Consider the following 14,292-nt stretch of genomic DNA (forward strand, 5'->3'; position numbering starts at 1 on the left):
TTTTTAATTGGTTTCAAAGCACCAAAGCCCTACATCTGGACCTTAATACTGTGCCAACTGTGAGAGGAGCCCACTAAGTCGCAAGCACTGCTTTGTGCAGCACCTGGGATTTCCTAAGAGCTGTCCTGAGGATAACTCAATTTTCCAGTGCTGCTGAAGGAGTTGAATGCTTACAGACTCCATGTAAAACATATGGATATGCATGTGCACTGTTACAGTAAATGATCAGGAAATGCTTTTTGCAATAATGGGTGAAATAATTGGTCGCCAGTAAGAACTGGGCTTGTAATTTTTCATCTTTTAAACTACATTAACTATACCTGAGTTGCAATACTTGGGCACCAGATAACTCTTAGCTATTGGGTGTAAGATAAGCTAGGAGTATGTTTTTAAATGTGCAATTGTTTGTCCATCCTGCTAGCAGAATCAGGAATCCATTTCTTCTGTGCTTCCAAGCTTCTGAATCCAATCACTGTGAGTGATTCAGAAGGATCATCCACAATGGAAAGCTGTAATCTCAGCATTCAGATGGATGTGATCAGGGTCTAGAATCATGTCAGGCGTAGGAGCTTAACTGTTGGGAGAGCCATGATTGCCCATTCCAGGGAAGCATTTGGTGTTCTCTGGAGGTGTCTATACCAGCTCATAGAGGGAGGGGAGCTGCAAGCTGCCTCTGGCTGCATGTGATCCCTGTTAATGCAATCCAAACTAAGCCAAACCCCAGCTGAGTCCAAGCTAAAAACCCCTGGTAGGAGGAGAGCGTGTGCTCAGTTGGACAAGACATTGTGTTAACGTGTTTGACCTTTGGCTTGTTCCTACCCTATGCAAAGCCTTCCCATGCCTGGTCAGAACTTGGGTCCTGTGTGGCACAGCCCACACATCTACACCCTAATACATCTCCGTTTTTTTGGGAAGTGAAATCCTAGTGCCAAACAATTTGCGAGAAGAGGCTAAAATAGCTGCTTTGTTCAGCTTAACAAATTGAAAGCTGAAATTGGATCTTTTTTTTTCCAATTATGGAGAAATGAAAGGTGTGGTATTTGCTGGGTCCCCCGTATGAAGGAGGACTTGATGAATCTGACTCCATGTTCTTAGAAGGCTAATTTATTATTTTATGTATTATGTTACTTTAAAGAATGCTACACTAAAACTATACTAAAGAATAAAGATACTTACAGAAGGCTTATCAAGATGCTAATTAAAAACTCGTGACCTCCTTCCGACACGGCCAGATGGTGATTGGTCATTAAGTCAAAACAAGTCACATGTTGGATAAACAATCTCCAAACCACATTCCAAAGCAGCAAAACACAGGAGAAGCCATCAGATAGTTATGGTTTCCATTTTTCTCTGAGGCTTCTCAGCTTCCCAGGAGAAGAAATCATGGCAAAGGGATTTTTCAGAAAATATGAAGTGACATGAAAGGAGTATGCAAAAGGGAAGGAAAGAATTGCATAAGCCAAGGGAAAGGACTGGCACAGGAGGAAAATGAGCATGAACTGCTTGACAAAGAAATTTTATCTGGAAATAAGAGATTTTAGCCACCAGCTCCCAGTGAGGCTTTGAAATTGTCTTTCAATGGGAGCAGTCAGGGCAAAAAGTACATAAATTTCTTAGGAAAACCACAGACTTGTATGATGGGATGATTACGTGAAATTGCAGCATATTTGAGCTGATAACCCTGACAGTCCTCTGTGATTCAGCACTTCTGTGTTCCTGTGCACAAGTGCCTCAGTGGTACGTGAGCCCTAGGTCCTGAAATATTGCAACAGCTCACAAGGCCTGCAAACAGAAAGAGTGGGCATGTGTGTTTATGCATGTATATATCTCTTACACATACATATGTATTTACAAATACAGGAATGTTTATACATATATATAAATGCATAAAAAGAGTACCTTTATCTGAAGGAGAAACTGATGTCTTAAGAGAAATATTTCCAGTTTACAGTAATGATCAAGCTCAAGGAGAGACCTGCCTGTTAGGAAGAATGTTCTTGCTCTTAAAGATAAGTAAAAAAACAGTGGAAGAAAATGCATATTGTCTAAACAAATATAATTTTGTTGGATATTTATTCATCTCAGAACTTCCTGAAGTGATTGTCCTTTCTGTTGTAATTCCTTGTGCATTCCTTGTTATTACAGTTCTGGTGCCTTTAGGCTATAAACCTACTTGTCCCTCAGAAAGGAGTTGCCCTTAATGTACATTTAATAATCTAATTCATCTTTAATTAATGTGGCACTGCCTTGTGAGAAACAGGAATAGTCTTCCTCCTTCTGACTGCCCTTGATTCTGCAATAGAGCTCAGGGGATGAAGGTGAATAAGGTTGTGTGTCTGTGCATTGATTTGTAGGCTCGAGGACTGTCACCAGAGTGTCTCCAGGGGAGCCCCAGGGATTCAGAGCTCTCAACAGCACAATGGCTGAGACCAAGCTGAAACGCATGAGGGAGTAAGTAGCAAATTTATGTGTTACCAATGTGCAGGCAAGGAATATGGATTTGGAAAACTGCAAAGCACAGCAAATAAAACCCAAAAATCCCATCAACAAAAAGAAATGGATGGTAAGATGTTCAAAGACTTGCCTGCTTCCCTCCAGAGAGGATGAAAACTGACCCTCACTTCTGATTGTTTTCTTGTAAGCTGCACAATCACTGACATCCTTCCAGGCTCCAGTTGCCTTCCCTGCTGTCGGTGTCATTCTGAATTTCACTTTCTTTATTAGCACAGCCCATGCCCACAAATCACCTGCAGATGTACACATTACCACCATGTTTGCTCCCTCACCTGCAATTCGTTTTTGCCTGGAATGAAAAGTAAGTGGGTTTGTTCCCCATGGTGATATGATGTTTTAAACCAAACAAAATTGCTGTTGTTGGCTGGTATTTTCAAATGAGACAGTGGGCAGTAGGTGGACAGTTCCCTTTGAAACTCATTGTCTACTCATTTTCAGCATTGCTGAAATCCCAGCTGTATTTATAAAGGTTTCAGTGTCTTAATAAAATGATCTGTGCTTCCTTTCTAGAATGTACTGGTTAATGTATCTTGAGCCTTTATCTTGACTCAGTAATTTTTGGCCTTCCAAGATTGATTGCATCCTCTTTTAGGTGCTGATCTGATAATCATAGATATCAGATGATAGTGATATCTATCACTATCATCTGATATCTATGTCAGTGTATCATAGTGATGTGTATTATTTCTGAGACTGAATATTCTTTGCAATGTTGCAAGATTCAATTGCTCTCAGAATATAAACTCTCTAAAAAAGGGCAATTTTTTCTCCTGTGTAGGTGGACAGTGGCAATAATGTGGTGGATGTTACTGGAATACAAATAAGTTCAAACAGTAGATGCTAAGGGTTATTTAAGTGAGCTCTCTGAAGAAAATGTGTACAATTCCAGCGGAATTGATAGCAATCACTGTTTAAAACAAATCATCATGTACAACAGGAAAATACCAATCACATTTACTCCTGATAGAAGTTGTTTAGTTTTATAGTATTTCAAGATTCAGCAGCTCCTGAGGTTTCACTTCATGGCTTAGCACTAACTGTGCAATCAGTCCAAGGTCTCACAGCCTTCCATTTGTACTGCTTTCCATTCTTTTTTCATGGAAACTACTTGGAAATTACTGCATAATGTTGTCCCAGCTACTCACAAGGTGAGATTTTTAGTCAAAATGCCTACTGAACTTAGAGATTTCACCTGGTGTTCTCATGGTTTCTGGATTGAATTAAAATATTTGGGCTTCATGATCATTGCTTTTAGGGCTGAATTATGTTTAGATCACTTATTTCAAATTCTCTTTTTCTAGTACTGTTCCATGGTTTTCATGGTTTCTTGTGATTCTCCAAAACATAGCATGACTTTTTCATTTTCTGAATATGTAAAGGTCAGAAAAGACTTAATTGCTATTGGGATTGCTTGTTAAGGGTTAAGGAGCAAGTCAATGAGCACAGTACCCAGCATGGGCATAGTTAAGGAGATCCCTGTAAACTCTGACCCCTGGCCAATCTACGCACAGGGCATGGTGAGGTTTTCAGTGGTGAGAAGGAAGCACATATGGCTATGAATCAATACATAAAGCCACAGGTTCTCTGCTCATCCTTCAGCAAACTTCATATGTGGTTTTTGAATGTCATCCATATAACAGTGCCACATAAGCAAGGCTAATGTAATTTAGACTTGTGCCGTTCAGTTTTACTTGGATAGGTGCAGACTTTTGGGAGAGAGATCTTCCAGATGAGAGCTTCTGATGAAGGAAAAAATGTGGGGGATTTGTCTTACTGAGACAAACTGTGTAGCTGGAGTTCCTAAAAGGAAAGAGGAGAGCAGAGCAGGGGCAATAATGTGGAGGTGCAATGAAATCTGATTGGGTGTCAAGTTACTCTAGAAAGAGGACTATGAAGGGTTGGGATTTGTACCATTTCCAGATGTTAGGAACAATAGGTTCTGATGAGAGAGAGTCCTATGTCATGAGCTGCTCATAAAGAAACTTTGTGCCTATGCATTACAGATTACGTTACTGGCAGAAAGTGTCAGTTGCTCTGATAAAATGGTAGATTAATCTAAAATAACACAGAGTCTAACAGTGAAAGCACCTTTTAGCCATTTCCAATTGACACATGAATAATGCTGGCTAGCAAACCACTGTAGCCAGGCAGTCACTTGACAAAATGTTATGTGCTCATCGCTTGAGTTACTGCAGCATGACTCACTGAATGCCTTCTTTGACTTGCTGTGTATCAGAGCATCAATTTAGGAGATTCCCACTGTATTCTTATGGTGGACTTGGCAAAGATACTCATGTGAGAGCAAAGCTGTGCTAAAAATCTTTATGGGAATTAGAAGGAAGCCACCAATGTTCTTGAATATGGTAGGTAGGAGTGTTTGGTCTCCTCCTACTTTAAGTGAAAAGAAATGGCTTTTTTATCACTTCAACCCCTAAATATTTGCCCTGACTTTTTCTTTCCAATTACCATTGCACTCTCTGTTCCAGCTGATTGCATCCGGCATCAATGTGAATTGCTGTCCTCTCAGTAAAAGTCATGATAAAATCACCAACTCCAGTGACAACTATTTCTACTTTGTTATATTTGGTATCAGAAGTCATTATGAAATTTATAAGAGCAGAGATTTAACTTTACCTTTCAAGCAGAATTAATTGTCTCCACAAAAATTTCCACTTCAGTGCTAAGCATTTGGATATTGGTATCTGCAGTGTTGATAAGAAATTTCCATTTTTTGAACTAGCTCAAGGTTATTGTTATGCTCCTTCCCAGCCTGGTGTGCCAGCAGTGACAACTCAACCAAATATAGAAATTGGACTGTGAGACTCTTATTCCTTGTATTGGGTTTTGAAACTGAGGAATCATGTTGGATGCAAGAAATGGGAGGAGCCATTTCCTGGTATCTTCTGTCCTGGCCACCATCAAAATCTCGTGGTGGTTTCCATCTTTGGAGGTACAAGGTAACTTGGTACATGCTGAGTCTGGGAAGAGTTACTGCCACATGCTATCCAGATCCAAGTTATCTTCATAGAGAGATCCTTGAAGACAAACTGCTCACACTGTTCCACTGATGTTCCCCTATAGAGACTTTCCAGCTGTGCATCTCAGAAGAGAACCACACTGTTCTTCAGAAGCAATTCCTCAAGCCAAAGCATTTTTCCCTGTCAGATTAAATTGCAGTAGCACCTATTAATTTTTTTCCCTCCAAGGTCCATACAAAAATCTTGGTGCAGATTGTTTTGTGCTCCTTTGTGGAGATATCCATGAATATCTACAATGAGTCATTTTAATAGCCATGAACTTTAATGTGCACTTTAGAATTCAATAAAATGTATGGCAGTAGAAGGAACAGGCTTTTATGGCCCAAATTTTAAGTAAATTAAAATCCTTTAGCCCAGCAGTGTGCACCTCTTAGTCAGTTCCCAAAGTGTTATGCACAGCAGCATACCACAATCGGGAAAAAGACTTCATCATCCCCTGCTGAGTGTAAGTAAAGCAGTCTGTCAGAAGTCATGAAGAAAAAGCATTGGGTGATATTTTTATTCTGCTCCTGTGAATGTTCATAACACTATTGGTTTAGACTCGTGAGCAGTATGTATATATGCTTCTTGTGCTTGTGATGCTGCCATCAAATGCATTGTTTATCTTAAAAATTCAGAAATAAAGGTCATTTTGAGGTCATTCAGTAGGCACTGGATGTTCTTTGAGATAAGTAGCCCTAAAATGCTAGAAGTATAGAAGGCTTTTTGCACATTTTTTGGTGCAATTAAAAAAAAATTACAGTAAAGAAAGTGTTTACTTGATGTAGTGTTTCAATTTATACAGAGTGGACCTTTCTGAGCCAACTGAAACTGTTTTTTTAATTTATGCCATTGAGGGCAGCTTTAGTGAAGACAAAAGCAACAAATACAGAAAAGCTAATTGTTTTTTAAGATTTTGATTTAAGAACTTATCAGTGACCTTTTGATTGCCATTGACTGTCATGTTGATGGTATCATGATGTAAACAAGCTTGAGGAATGTCTTCTCACAGACAAAAGACGTATTTGGTGAGGAAATTTATTGACACTGTCTGAGCTACCACTTTCTTGCAGGTGAATAGAGCACTCTTGAAGATATTGATCATGAAATGTTTTTGAGCATTGAATTTCCTCTTACACACACCAGTGTTCTGTCCAACACTCCATTTTCAGGTAATAATTTCTGTCTGGTGATCCCAAGGCATCTTACAGCATGACTATAGTTTTCTGCATCTCATGGGCTAAGCCAAAATTTTATTTACATATCCATTTTCCTTGTCACAGTTTCTCACACCTCATTTTTAAAGGCCAGGCTCAAATGAGTCTACTGGGTTCATTATGGAAAAAAATTAAACATCTTAGTCCATGAGTTTCTCTTTCTTTTACTGAAAATCTATTTTAAGATAATTGCACCATTTATACTTTTCAATGCTTTCCAGACCCCAAATTTGAAGTATTTTGGATTTGCAGTTTGCTTTACAAGCAAGTGAGAGTACAGTGAACTCAGCAGGAACACTGAAAGATTGAACCCTGCCTGTGTGTGGCCAAGCTGGGATATTGGTTCTTGGCTTCTGTCAGAGAGAAGTGAGTGGGTGCTCCTGGCTCAGGAGTCATTGCTGTCCCAAGGCAATGACTGAAAGAGAAAGTGGGAATGGGCAAATCCTCTGCTTCTCCTGCCAAAGAAGAAATGAAGGTGAGTGAGACAGTGTCTGCTGCTCAGAAGTGTAGGAGGAACAGCAAGAACCCCTCAAGGCTGAAGCTAGAGCTGATGGCCTAATTCCTCAGGCGTTTTCCATGGTCTTCCTTCAGCTTCTTCCCTCTGTCCTCCCCTTTCCATGACAAAAATGGGCTGCTTCTCCTGTTGGCACTTTGTCTCCTACACTGCTCCTCTCCATCCTGCGTGGGATGGGAAGAGCATGCCACCTGCCAACACCATGGTTCCAGCCGTTCCCAGCAGCTTTCCATTTGTTAGGGTGCACTTTGAAATGAATAGTGAGAACAAACTTGGTAGTTAGAGTGAATGAGTATTGGGGCACAATTAAAGTTTGATGCATTTTTTGGGACTCTCATCTTTTGCCCGTTTTTCACATTACTTGAATCACTATCACCTCACATTGCTATTACCTCAGGTCATAACAATGTGTAATATTTTGTGAATTTGCTTAGATATGTAAAGAAAACAGATTTTCTTTTCAGCTTCTCTGTTGAACTGTATGTCATAGATCCATGAGTCATTCTGTTATTCTGAATTTTTAAGGACTTTTTTTTAAAGTGGACATTAATGCTATGATTGCTTCAGCACTAGAGAGTGTCTCTATTCACTTTGAAAATTGCATTTCAGTAGCAAAACAACTAAAATTTTAAGTATAGGCTTATTCATTTGAAAATGTCAAGTGGCCCCAAACATTCAAAACATTCAGACCATTGTACTTCTTTTTGTTTTGCACACAAAGCGTAGCTTGCCTAGTTTCTCGTGCTGAGCATACATAATGCATAGATTGAGCTGTTCAGATTTCCAGCACCTTGATTTTGTCAATAGTTTGCAAATGCAGAAACACTTGTGCACAGCATTAATTATATAGTCTATTTTCAATATGGAAGCACTTGAATAATTTTGACAGCATTTACTAGAAGTAGCATTGCAACCTTGGGAAGTTTGCTTGAGAGAAATGTAGGCAGGGAGTTTTCCAAGAGGTTTTATGCAGGAATGGCCGAAGCTCTCTTTTGAAAGATATTAAATGTTTGCTTTGTAGGGAAAAAATTAGGTACTGGACTTCTATCTCCATCTTTAAATGCCTAAACAGCTCTGTGAAGCTGTTTTGGCATTTAAAGATGTCAAACTTTATTTTAATGCAGACCCAGAAGAAACTGAATATGTAAATCTTTCTAGGCCTTTCTGAAAATCATAAATCTACTGTCCACAGTTGGTAATTGCTTTTCTTTCTTTCTCTCTAGAATGGTGTCATTATGGAATTTTATGGCTCTGCCAAAATGTGAATTTGCCTTAGTCCTGTCTTATGCTAGGAACTTTTTAAAGAGCTACAGATGTGAAGAGATCTGAAAGAAGTTGTGGACTTTTAATCTCCCATTGGAAAGATATAGATGTGAACTAAACCCAAATGGTTGATGTTCGAAAAACCGTTTCCATAGAACCTTATGCAAATGAGTTTGGGAGTCTTTTTGTGTATATGTTAGTGTCTATTTTTAATGTATATATACACTTAAATATTTGCCATAATTGGACACTTCACATTCCACAGCGGTTAGAGTTTTTTTAGCTTTTAAAATGTCTTTTTCATTGGATTGTTTAAGAGTATTTTTACTTTTACTGTAACCTTGTATGGGTGTTTAGCATAGCTCAGAGCTTGAATGCTGCTTCACCTCCCTCTGTGGCTGTACAGTGCTCAAGCCCAGCTGGAAATTCTGTGAGTAAATTACTGTGATGTTTGTGATATTTCTATAAAGAATCAACTATCTCCATACCAAGTGATTTCATTAATCTCTCCATTGAAGCGCCTCTGAAGCATTGACAAACCTTTTAATGAGACTGACTTATTGCTAACTCAGAAATGCATTGTTTTATGTAGTAACACTTCATAGAATATGGCTAAAGACAATGCTTGGATTGAGAAAAAATAAATATAGTAATAGTTAGAATTCTGATTGTTTCATGCAAATGCATAAGTACCTTTTCCTTTCTCTAAGAGGTAAATGGTTGGTTTTAAAGCTTTCATTTTGGTATGAAATCCTATATCAGGAGAGCCCCCTGACGCAGTATTAAGTATTAAGCCATGTAAAAGGAAATCAACATTAACTCTGTATTACCACACAGCTGAGCAAAGGAGAATGCAGTTATATTCTTAAATTCTTATAAGATCTACATATAATTATTTAGTTTTCAGAGATAACTACTATATCCTCACATGCCCTCATTCAAGAAATAGTTGAGTATTGTGCTGCTTTTCAGAGACACCTGTCTAAAGCAAATGCATTGATAAACAAAGCAAATAGCATCAGGTATGTGTTAAGTGTGCCAGGAATCCCTTCTTGATCTTGATCAGTGATGCTGAAGGAATTAAACTGATGACTTTTCAAAGATTCTTTGAATGACATGGCACTGTTAAAAATCAGAATGTTTAAAATAATTATAGAAAGACTAGGAAATCTCAGACTGTGCATAAAGCTCAGGGAAGTGTGTTTCAGATAATTCTGCCACAGTGAAGCAGTGTAATCACCTTACCTCATGAAGAAAAGCTCCATAGAAGCAAATATATTTCTGCTCTTGTTTTTAATATTGGTTGTAAATTTCTTAATAGAGGAAGACTTTACAATTGCAGTGTTTAGGTTTGATTTAAATTACTGTTTTGTTGTAATTTTTTCCCTTCTGTGGGAAAAATGAATAGAAACACGTTTTCTCTTGTGATAAAGCATTTTCTAAATTCACAGTAGCTAGAATTCAACTAGCAGCTCTAAATTCTAATTAACGCTTCTTCCAAGAGCAGATGTCAGCTTCAATTCCTATTATATAAATTCATTTATCTCTGAATATGAGGTGCATGGAGAATATTATGCTTGATATTTCTTCACCTATATGTCGACATGTTTTAATAATAAGATCCTTCTCAACTCATGGGAAAACATGTCTTAAATATGCTTTAGATTTTGCAGGTCTTTGAAGTAGGGCATCAGAGAGTTTTGTTTGCAATCAAATTAAGGTGCTTTAATTCAGGAATTACAAAGTAATTAAGGATGAATTAGGAAAATTATCACTGTGTTTTCAAGTGAAGAAATTTTCATTCAGCAGTAATATGAGAATAGTCGAAGTCCATTGAGGCTTGAAGGTGAAGGTGGGGGCTAATATTAGTAATTTGTATTTTTTTTTCTTACAAGATTTTATATAATAATAATTTCCATTGCCTTTTTAATTTTTTTATAAGACCTTTTCTTAGACTTAGCTATTTTTTTCCCATTCCCAAGATTGAACAGCTGTCAGAACTAGAAAAGAGTTGCCCTACCTTTATAAATAAGTTCCTAAAACCTGGATCATGGAGCTTATTATGCCCTTCTCCTAGCACATCTCAAGGGATCTTTAAACAGCAACAGAGAAGTAACGGTGAAAATGAAGATTTGAACCCAGAGCCATTTCTTTCAAGTGTCAAAGTTTTAATCATTCATAGTCAGTAATGCCAACACACTGAATGACAGAAAGATAACCCGAGAGGACAGAGATGCTTTGTGTTCTAACTGAGATAAACCTGTTTGTTTACTGAACCATGAGATGCTGTAGCAGGTATCTTAAGATTTTCTGGTACAGTTAGAAAACAATATTTTGTATGAGACTAAGGGTATGTAATTTCCTGAATCTTTTGCAAAGTCATCTCAGGAGATAAATGTAACTATCTTTTTTGCTGAGATTCATATCACTGGTGGTTAGCTGCTAAGTAGCATGGTTGTACTGTTTTAAAGAGAAATATGGGGTTAATAAATTGATGCTTGGAAATAGCATTAATTCAGGGACAAATAATTTTTGGATGTGTTCATGAGAATCTTAAGTAATACTGCTGGACCCTATGGGGTCAGCTCCTTGAGTTAGGAAGAACAGAATTTAGAGGCATCTACTGAAATTATTCTTTCAAAGATCCCTGCACTTGCCTTTATGCCCCATGAGCCAAAATCAGCACAGATTTGTTCTCTACTTTACAATGTGCTCTTTGGTGGTGGATGCAGGTGGCCTGGCTGCATTCAAAAGGATAAATAAATGCTCAGTGGAATGGGTATTCCATGTCCAGAAAGTTCCTTTATTGAGGTTTGCTTTGATGTGGGCATGAGAAACTGCTATTTTGAAATAACTGAATTTTCTGTGTTTGTCTTAGGAGCAGTGTGTTTGTTGCCTGTTATGGCAGAGGTGCTGATGCCTGATCTGGAGGGACTTTGATGGTGTTACTGCTCTGGTGTGTTCAGTAGTGGCTTGTGCAGAGCCTCTCCTTGCACAGACCACACGCAGCTCCCTGCAGGCACCACTGAGACCAGGATGGCTTTAAATGATTGCTGCCATCATGCTAAATGACACTGGGAAGTGAGAAGCTGAAAAACCTCTTAGCTGCTGATTTGTGTCATAGTTATCCTTCAAGGCAGGTCATGACAAGTTGTTGAGAGATATTAACCTGGCTGCTAATGCCCAAGGAGGAGCACAGCTTCAGCATTAATCTTGTTTTGTGGCTTTTGTCAGTGTGGCATAAAGGTAGCTCTATTGTAATTGATCTCCAAGCCAGAAAGGAGGTGTTAATATGTAGCTAGCACCAGAATAGTAAAAATGAAGACCAGCGGAATAACAGAGAATTCTTTGTTCACCTAGGAAAAGATTTACAACTTCCTCAGCCAGCTGAGAACACAACATTATTATATTGTCAAATTTTAGTAATTTTGCACTGATGCATAGAAAATCAACTGCAAATCACCAGATAGCCGGATGAATTCAGATCCACTAAATGACTTGGAATGGTTTTAGACACCCTGTGTCTAAAAATTGCAGTTCTCAAGGCTCCTATTTAGCTCCCCTCTAACTCCAGCAGTGCCTGTGATTTTTCTGATATTCTTTACTGCATCTTGCATACTCAGAAGTGCCTTATCCTTGATAAAACCTCTAAAAGTCTCTATTTTATGTCCACACTCCATCATTATCCACAAATCAAATATCAATATGGCCTTTGGGTCTTGTTGCAGGTGATTTTCTCAGGCATGTGTTCTTTGCTGCACAAGAGCTGGCAACAAGAATCATTTTTTTTCAGGCCACAGCTTACGTGGATGGCAGTGTCCCCAGACTGGCAATATCTGCTGTGTAGCCGGTGGCTTGGGGTCACAGGATGTGTCTAAGCCCTGTATCTCCTCTGCCTAGAGCACTGGGACCACTCTGTGCAGCCAGGAGTGAGGCAAGTTGAGCTCAATGAATCCCTCCATCTAAGACATCTGAGAGAAGATATTTAAGCACATTACTGAGTATTATCCGAAGCCAGACCCTTGATGGGTGGAGCCCGATGTAATTCCTTATATTTTAGCACACTGAAAAACAATTTAGGCCAGTGTGGGAAGGAGGTCTGGCCCATAATTTTTCACAGTAATGAAATCCCAGATGTCAGGTGTCCCCTTTGCTTGGCTCGCCTTGGCTGAAAATGAGATGATGACTCAGTGAGCTTGTAGGTGAGTGAGCTATAGGATAGCATGAGGAGAGTAAATGCCAGTAAATCAGAAAATATGGATGGCCAAATGTGGCTGTAAATGGGAGTTCTGCACTTGTTCTCACAGCACATTTGGTGGTAAGGCTTTAATTCTTTTTAAAACATTAGTGCAGGTATCCCATATTTCATGTGAAATAGCAATCTGCAACTGCACCTCTCTAGGATTTTATGTGGATGGACAAATATCCCCTAGCACAGGGTCAGGGCCATGATGGACAAACCCCCTTTCCAGGAAGTGCTTTCCCCTCTCCCTCCATCAGGATCATAGATTCACTCGGTGACACCTCTCTGATATTTGCTCTCTGAGATCCCACCCTTCTGCCTCTGCATGATGTGGTAGTAGAGTCAAATTAATGCAGCTCTCAAGTCCAAACAGAGCCTGATGTCTTCTTTTGTAAAAGCAGGTTATAATTTTTGTTACCTACCCTCTAATTTTCAACCTATGAACATTTTTCCCCTTAATTCTGTTGTATCAGCTATTGCACACATTGGCTGATTTGCATGCTCTGCCAAGCTGAACAGAGGAGACTCAAGTCTGCAGGTCACATTTATTAGCCGAAGCAATACTCCCAATGTATATATTTGCTTAATTTTTCATCTTTAAATAGACAGAACTACCCAAAAATTGAACGTAATTGTCTGAGAGGGAGAGAGGAGTCATTAAAGGCACTGATGAAGTAGCAGTAATATCAGGATGGCTTTTCATGTATTGATTTTTAACTGCTGGGGAGAAATAGTGATATTTTTGATAATGTTTTGTGAAGAAATGTACATTGTTTGTCAAACAAATCTCCATTCACCTTTCAGTGGTAATCCAATCCCTAGGTTTCCAGTGTCTGAGAATTAATTATTTCCAACAGTTTTTATTTTCTCCTCACAACATTAATTTCTATTTATAGGAAGCAGGACTGAATCAGGTCTAGACCTGTAGAGATTCCAGCTTTGCCCTGTGAGTTCTGATCCTGGGTCTTGGCTTTCTCTGCCCCAGGTTCCTGATCTACCTCTGTGTCTGGAGCCAGCAGAGGGGTGACCTGAAGCCAAAGGGGGATCACACCTGGGCATTATCAATGTGCTAGCAAAACAAAGAGCAAGTGAGATGGGAGAAGTTTGAGAAGCAATAAAGTAGAATTCTTTGCAATGTTTTCCTAAGAATTGAGGAACTCACATAATATGGAACTCTTACTGGCTGACGTTTTATAATGATGATGTTGTTCCTCAGCAATAACAGGGTGACCACTGATAAAAAGCAACTACACAATTAGGCTGATTGCGCTATTGTATGAGAAGAGTTGACCTTGCCCTGGTGTTAAACATGTAACAAAATAATCAGTACAAAACCAGGAAAATCTACAACTGCAGTTTGTGAAGTTGGTGTCGGGAGGTAGGTTTGACTATTTAAATACTATGGGAAGTGTTCATGCTCCCTATGTGCACATTTACTGAAGTTCTAAGCCTTAATGCTGGCACCAGGAGACATCTGTGATCCCCTTCTCTGTCCCTGTATGGATCATCCTTGGTACAGCCACA

General features: G+C 39.0%; 1 protein-coding gene across 7 annotated transcripts in view; it reads left to right on the forward strand.

The window, feature by feature from the left end:
- The window catches only part of NEK11 (NIMA related kinase 11), an 82,901-nt gene that overhangs the window by 66,415 nt on the left and 2,194 nt on the right, over positions 1-14,292 (forward strand). For 6 of the 7 annotated variants that reach the window (XM_005481001.3, XM_026799212.2, XM_074539612.1 and 3 more), the window contains one exon: positions 2,355-2,451. In XM_005481001.3, coding sequence (XP_005481058.2) covers positions 2,355-2,451 — 97 coding nt within the window. Of the gene's footprint in view, positions 1-2,354; positions 2,452-5,283; positions 6,198-14,292 lie in introns of those variants that run through there. The other variant, XM_074539586.1, reaches the window with a different exon arrangement.

The sequence above is a fragment of the Zonotrichia albicollis genome, chromosome 1 (genome assembly GCF_047830755.1).
Source record: "Zonotrichia albicollis isolate bZonAlb1 chromosome 1, bZonAlb1.hap1, whole genome shotgun sequence".
NCBI classification, from domain to species: Eukaryota; Metazoa; Chordata; class Aves; order Passeriformes; family Passerellidae; genus Zonotrichia; species Zonotrichia albicollis.